This window comes from Chaetura pelagica, unplaced genomic scaffold, assembly GCF_000747805.2.
Source record: "Chaetura pelagica isolate M959 unplaced genomic scaffold, ChaPel_1.0 scaffold232, whole genome shotgun sequence".
Classification (NCBI taxonomy): Eukaryota; Metazoa; Chordata; class Aves; order Apodiformes; family Apodidae; genus Chaetura; species Chaetura pelagica.
The window spans coordinates 198,628-205,783 of record NW_009952441.1 but is presented as its reverse complement, the minus strand read 5'-3'; the positions used below and the strand labels follow the sequence as shown (position 1 = coordinate 205,783).

Here is a 7,156-nt window from a genome sequence, read left to right as displayed (position 1 = left end):
GGTCCCGGCTGAGGGACACGTGCGGCGTCTAACTTAGTAACGCACCTGTCGAGGGGAATAAAAGCAGTTGTGGCCGCCGGGTTATTTTCAGCATCTCTTTAGCCAGGGGCTGATCCTGCCCGGCTGGAGAGCGAGCGGGAGCCCGGCAGGGCAGGCAGGGCAGGCAGGGCGGCACAGGCAGCGCAAGGTTGGTGCGATCCCAGGAGCCGGGGGCAGGCGCGGTGCATGCCCGGGTGGTTGGGAACTGGGGAGCTGTGTGCTGGTGCGGTCTGCTCGGCGTGGAGGGATTGGTGTGGGAGTGAGGGAACGCACCACGCTGTGGGCTGGCACCCCTGGATGTCCCCCTGCCGTGTGCCCTGGTGTGGGGTGCTCTGGGCAGCTCCCGGGCAGCGAGGGCAGAGGCGCCGACAGGCTGCAAGCCAGGCTGGGCTCTGTGGGAAATGGCTCGTGGCTTCTTTTAGGGTAGGACTAGGTGATCTCCAGAGGTCCCTTCCAACCCCTGCCATTCTGTGCTTCTCCCTGGGGGGTGCTGAGCAGCTCCCAGAGGAGCGGAATGGAGCTCCTTATTTTGGTTGCTTTGAACATCAAGGAGCAGGAGCAGGCCTGAGCTATGCTGGGGCACACTCAGGGTCCCATCTCTCCCCACATCTCACATCTGCCTCCTGCAGTGCTGGGGACCAGCCCAGGATGCAACCCCAGGGATGCAGCAGCATCCCGAAGCCTCCTGGGGGGGATTCTGCCCTATGGTACCTGGCAGGATGCTCTGGTCCCCCCAGCACAGACTTGTCTCCACAGTGGTAGGCCATGGCCACCCAGTCTCACCTCCTGTTCCCTCTGTCCTGGCAGTGATGAACGGGAGCAGCCACTCGCCAACTGCCATCAATGCGACCCCCTCCACCCCCAACGGGTTCAGCAACGGGCCGGCCACCTCCTCCACCGCCTCCCTCTCCACCCACCAGCTCCCACCAGCCTGTGGGGCCCGGCAGCTCTCCAAGCTCAAGCGCTTCCTCACCACCCTGCAGCAGTTCGGCAACGACATCTCCCCCGAGATCGGGGAGCGGGTGCGAACCCTCGTCCTGGGGCTCGTGGTACGTCCGCCCTGCGCGGGGGCTGGTGGGTGATGCCGTCTCTGGGACCCTGCATCCTCCTTTTGGGATGGGGAAGCTGCTAACTGGGGGGAAAAAAAGAGGGGTCCTGTTGGTGGTGGATTGACCTTAATCTGCCCCTCTGCTCCACTCTGGTGAGAACACCCCCCCTTGCAGTGCTGCGTCCAGCTCTGAACGTCCCCAGCACAAGTAGGACATGGAGCTGTTGGAATGAGTCCAGAGGAGGCCACGGAGGTGATCCGTGGGCTGGAGCAGCTCTGCTCTGGAGACAGGATGGGAGAGTTGGGGTGTTCAGCCTGGAGAAGAGAAGGCTCCAGGGAGACCTTAGAGCACCTTTCAGTGCCTGAAGGGGCTCCAGGAAAGCTGGGGAGGGACTTTTGACAAGGGAATGGAGTGATGGGATGAGAGGTGATGGCTTTAAACTGGAAGAGAGGAGATTTAGGTTAGAGATTAGGAAGAAATTCTTTAGAATGAGCTTGGTGAGACACTGGCCCAGGTTGCCCAGGGAAGCTGTGGCTGCCCCCTCCCTGGAAGTGTTGAAAGCCTGGTTGGATGGGGCTTGGAGCAGCCTGGTCTAGTGGGAGATGTCCACCCCCATGGCAGGGGACTGGGACTAGATGATCTTTAAGATCCCTTCTAACCCAAACCAGTCTGAGATTCTGAGAAATGAGAGCTGTTTTTCCAGCATCTCCTGGGATCAGTACAGCACAGTGCAGGGTTGTGTTCCAGTACTGGCATCACCAACAAAGCATCAAGCATGGTTTTCCCTTGAGCACATCAGAGGAGCAGAAAAAGGGGAGAAATAGCAAAGCATCCCCTCGGCAGGGTGCAGGACGGGCGGGGGGGTCATGGCCGCAGTTCTTAGCTTGGGTTGTTCCCACAGAATTCCACCCTCACCATTGAGGAATTTCATGCCAAGCTCCAGGAGGCTACCAACTTCCCACTGCGACCCTTCGTCATCCCCTTCCTCAAGGTGCGTCCCCCCTCTGGGTGTCACGAGAACGTGGGGGTTTGCATCTGCTTTAATGGAAAAGCAGGACTGGGGGGGATGGATTTGGGGCTGCCCACATCACCCCCCAGGCACTCATGTGCCCCCTTGTGTGCGTGGAGTCACCTGAGGCCAGGGCTGTTAGCAATAAAGCGAAGGGCTCAACCCAGCTGGTGACCATTTGCAATTCATTAAAAAATCCCCTTTTCTTCTTTTTTTTTAAAATATATTTTTATTTGCCTTTTAATGTTGTGCTGACTCTGCACTGTCACCCCACTCCAGAGGGATTCACTGTTTGCTGGCACACCTGGCAGCACCAGTGCTGCTGGCAGATGCTCTAGCCTGGCATCGCCTGCCCCTCCTTAGAGGAATAACAAAAAAAAAAAAAAAAGCCAAAAAAGCCCCTTTTCCACCTCTGCCTCCCTGGCCCTCCCGGGAGCAGAGGTCCATGCTCACCGCAGGAATCTGCCTGCAAAGCTGCTGGAGCTGTTTGCTCCTGGCAGGAATGGGCAGAGCTGGAGGGGTGGGATGAGGGAGCCTCCTTGCCAGTCCGTGGAAGCAGGGATGTGGCATATCCCTGGTCCCACAGCTCAGGGGTCCCAGCAGGGACTGGTGGGCTGGGGTGAGCTGGGAGCTGTCCCCGCTGTCCCACAGCCAAGCGCGCAGCGGTCCCGCCAGCCGGCCTGGCACCCCGCTCCCAGCTGTTCCCACCGCAGCATCCAGATGTTTCCCATTATCCTTAACCGCGGCCAGCCGGGCTCGGCGCGCTTCCCAGACTCAGGGGCTTGTTTTTGTGGGGTTGTCGCCCCCAGGCAGGGAAGGGGAGGGTCGGGCCTGGCTCTAACGTGTCCCACAGACGGGGTTGGGCTGCGCGGCAGCTGCTGAAGGAGCAGAGCTGGCAGCTGGGGCGCCCAGCAGCAAAGGGGCTGTCCTGCTTTTTTGGAGGGGATATTAGGAACAAGTTCTTCTTGAAAGGGTTGAGAGGCCCTGGCTTAGGCTGCCCAGGGCAGTGGTGGTGTCCCCCATCCCTGGAGGGGTTTAAAAGCTGTGTGGATGTGGTGCTGAGGGACATGGATCAGTGGTGGCTTTGGCAGTGCTGGGGGAATGGCTGGACGCTTGGAGGTCTCTTCCAACCAAAGCAATTCTGTGATTCGATTATTCAATGTTTCATTCGTGCTGCTCTGTGTCCTCTGAGGGAAGGACACAGTGAGTGGGGGGCTCCCATGGCGTCCTTTGTGCCTGGCGGGGACCAGACAGGCTGGGGACTCCCCTGGGGTGAAGGTTCAGGTCCCCAAGGTGGGCACCATGGCCACAGGGTGGCAGGGGGATGCTGTGAGCAACTGAGTGGTGGGTTGGGGAGGTGTTCTGCTCTCACGGACTGGCCTCTCGCTCCTGTCGCAGGCCAACCTGCCCCTGCTGCAGCGGGAGCTGCTGCACTGTGCCCGCATGGCCAAGCAGAGCCCGGCCCAGTACCTGGCCCAGCACGAGCAGCTGCTGCTGGATGCCAACGCCTCCTCCCCCATGGACTCCTCCGAGCTGCTCCTGGAGGTGGGAGAGAGCGGCAAGAGGAGGACACCAGACAGGTGAGAGCCAGGATGGATGGCGGGGTGTTTGAGCACAGGTCTCACAAGGAGTGCCTGAGGGAGCTGGGGGTGTCCAGCCTGGGGAAAAGGAGGCTGAGGGGAGACCTTCTGGCTCTGCAGCTGCCTGAGAGGAGGCTGGAGCCAGTGGGGATTGGTCTCTTCTCCAAAGGAGCAAGTGATGGGAATAAAGGAAATGGCCTCAAATGGTGCCAGAGGAGGTTTAGGTTGGTTGTTTTGAACAATTTCTCCCCTAAAAGGCTTGTCAGGCCCTGGCACAGGGCAGTGGTGGAGTCCCCATCCCTGGAGGGATTTCAAAGCCATGTAGCTGTGGTGCTGAGGGACAGGGGTTAATGGTGGCCTTGGCAGGGCTGGGTTAATGGTTGAACTTGATGATCTTAAAGGCCTTTTCCAACCAAAACATTTCTGTTTTTTGTGGGGCACATCCCTACCACCCCTCCCCAGGGCAGCAGGCACGGGTACCCATCAGGGACCAATCTCCTCTCCTCCCCCCAGGACCAAAGAGAACGGTTTGGACCGAGACCCTCTGCACCCCGAGCACCTCAGCAAGCGCCCGTGCACCATGAGCCCGGCGCAGCGTTACAGCCCCAGCAACGGGCTGAGCCACCCCCCCAACGGGCTGGGCCACCCCTCGACTGGTCCCCCCTTGCCCCAGCACTACCGCCTGGAGGACATGGCCATGGCACACCACTACCGCGACGCCTACCGGCACCCCGACCCCCGGGAGCTCCGCGAGCGCCAGCGGCCTGCGGGTGAGTGCTGGCATCCCCCCACCCTGGGGCATGAAGGGCTTCTGGGACACCTGCCCAACACAACCAACTCACCACTGGACAACCTGCTGCTGGGCGGTTGTCCACCAGCCACTTCTGCACCACTGATGAGACGAAGGTGGCTCAATCAAGCGTTGAGCTACGAACAGCTCGTTTCAGGTCACGGGCCTGAACGTCGCTTTTGTGGGGTTTTTTTTGGTCATGTTTTTTAATTGTGTTTGTTTAAGATCACTTTTAGAAAATGTTTTTTTGAAAGGTTTTTAATGGCATTGGTTGAGCAACACTTCTAAAACCTGTGTTTTGACGGGTTATTTAACTGCATTTGTTTACCATTTCTTTTAGAAAATAGCTCGTGTTTGATCAAGTCGCCTTTAGTCTCATCATTAATTTTTCGTTTCTCACGTTTGATTGAGTCACCTTTATCTGATTGTTAATTTTTCCTGTGACAAATGGTGTGACTCACACACTTGAACACCCCTCTGTGCAAATAGTTCCCTTGCAAAAATCCAAGCCCTGTGAGCAGAGCTGCTGCTCCCCCGGGGCCTGGTCACTAGACTGGATGAGCACCATGTGTCTCTTGGTGTGCAGTTGTGCTGGCAGCCAGCTGACAGTGTGCAATTGTCCCTTTCTGCTTGGGGGTGAGAAGGGGGTTGAGGGCACCCCCCATCACGGAAAGGGGTGCTGCAGGGGGCTGACCCCTGCCCCATGCTTGCCTTGCAGCAGTGCACGGGACACGGCAGGAGGAGGTGATCGACCACCGGCTCACCGACCGGGAGTGGGCGGAGGAGTGGAAACACCTCAACAATGTATGTAGTGACCCCCACGAGGCTGTCCCACAGGGCTGGCTTTGCCCTCCCCACTCCCTTTCTTTGCCTTCCATCCTCCCCATGTCCCCCCCAGGGCTTTTTTCCCCACAGCCGGAGCGACTCGCTGGCCCCGACATAGCCCAAATCCCCCCGCAGTCCCCCAGTGCTTGCAGCAGAGCCCCATGCTGCACCCTGACATTGGCCCCCCAAACCTCCACAGCTGCTGAACTGCATCATGGACATGGTGGAGAAGACGCGCCGGTCGCTGACGGTGCTGCGGCGGTGCCAGGAAGCCGATCGCGAGGAGCTCAACCACTGGATCCGGCGCTACAGCGATGCTGAGGACATGAAGAAAGGCAGCCCCCCCTCTGCCCGCCCCCCCAGCAGCTCCTCTGCCCCCGAGGCACCCCAGTTAGGTAGTGCCCCTCTCCAGGGTATCCCTGCCTGTCCCTCAGGGATCCGGCGCTCCTGGTGGGTGGGTCCCAAGGGGATGGGATCTCCTGACAGCCTCATCCCCGTGTCTTTTTGCAGACGCTCACCGGGAATTTGCACCGCGGCCCCTCTCCGGGTACATGCCAGAGGAGATCTGGAGGAAGGCTGGTGAGTGCAGGGTGGGCACCAGCACCCATCGGTGCACCGAGCTGGTGGGGTCTCAGCCCCATCCCCTCCTGGCAGGGCTGGCAGGGGGTCAGGGTGGGTTTGAGGTGCGGGGTGGGTGCTCGCAGCCCTCCCTGGCACTGCCGCAGCGGGGGGGAGCGCGGAGCCGGGGCTGGGGTGCCCCGTGCCAGGCTCGGCCGCTGCCTTCCAGAAGAAGCCGTGAACGAGGTGAAGCGCCAGGCCATGTCGGAGCTGCAGAAGGCCGTGTCGGACGCCGAGCGGAAAGCCCACGAGCTGATCACGACGGAGAGAGCCAAGATGGAGCGAGCCCTGGCCGAGGCCAAGCGCCAGGCCTCGGAGGACGCCCTGACCGTCATCAACCAGCAGGAGGACTCGAGCGAGGTGGGGGCCAGTGGGGGTGAGCCAGAGGGACAGGGTTGGTGGCAATGGGGACCCTGGGGACCTGCTCCTTTTGCAATCAAGTTTGCAGGGACTGTGCGTGCGAGTTCGGGTATGGGAGGAAGCACAGTCCAGGAGAGGGGATCACAGTCTGGGATGGGGGTGCATGGTCCAGGGTGCAGGGGTATGGTCCAGGTTAGGGGTGCACAGTCAGGGATGGGGAGGTATGGTCCAGGATGATATGCGTGGTCTGGAATGTGGGCGCACGGTCCAGGATGTGAGTGCATGGTCCAGATGGCATGCGGTGTCCGGGATGGGGATACATGGTCTGGGATCATGTGCGTGGCCTGGGATGGAAGTGCATGGTTCACGATGGAGGTGCATGGTCCGGGGTGGGGTGCACAATCCAGGGCTGAGGTTTGGCTTTTTTCCCCCCCTCTCCAGAGCTGCTGGAACTGCGGGCGCAAGGCGAGCGAGACCTGCAGCGGCTGCAACACCGCCCGCTACTGCGGCTCCTTCTGCCAGCACAAGGATTGGGAGAAGCACCACCACGTCTGCGGGCAGACTCTGCAGGGGCTGCCAGCCCCCACCACCCCCACCGTGGGGCTGCCACCGGCTCCGGGGCAACCCGACGGGGTGGCCACCATTGCCAGCAGCCCCAGCGAGACGGGCTCGGCAGCCGCTTCCCGCGCCGGCACGCCAGGCACCCCGGCTCTGCTGGAGAGCGCGTCCCGCTGAGCCACCCTGGGGATGCCGCCGCTGCCACCACGCTCCAAAGGACACAGACTGCACTTGATGCAACTTCCTCAGCTACCTGACTCATGTGACCTCCGAAACGACCTCTCTAGCTCTCAAATAATCCTCACGGATCCTCAAAACTGGGCTTTAA

The 7,156-nt window shown here is 60.5% G+C and overlaps 1 protein-coding gene across 3 annotated transcripts in view; it reads left to right on the top strand.

Moving 5' to 3' along the window:
• CBFA2T3 (core-binding factor, runt domain, alpha subunit 2; translocated to, 3) overlaps positions 1-7,041 on the top strand; it is a 27,985-nt gene extending 20,944 nt beyond the window's left edge. For 2 of the 3 annotated variants that reach the window (XM_010008423.1, XM_010008421.1), the window contains 9 exons: positions 847-1,088; positions 1,990-2,079; positions 3,496-3,677; positions 4,191-4,447; positions 5,189-5,271; positions 5,492-5,687; positions 5,803-5,871; positions 6,080-6,270; positions 6,712-7,041. In XM_010008423.1, the coding sequence (XP_010006725.1) occupies positions 847-1,088; positions 1,990-2,079; positions 3,496-3,677; positions 4,191-4,447; positions 5,189-5,271; positions 5,492-5,687; positions 5,803-5,871; positions 6,080-6,270; positions 6,712-7,005 (1,604 nt within the window). In that variant the 3' untranslated portion in view covers positions 7,006-7,041. Of the gene's footprint in view, positions 1-846; positions 1,089-1,989; positions 2,080-3,495; positions 3,678-4,190; positions 4,448-5,185; positions 5,272-5,491; positions 5,688-5,802; positions 5,872-6,079; positions 6,271-6,711 lie in introns of all 3 variants that reach the window. The other variant, XM_010008422.1, reaches the window with a different exon arrangement.
• Positions 7,042-7,156: the final 115 nt, after the last annotated feature.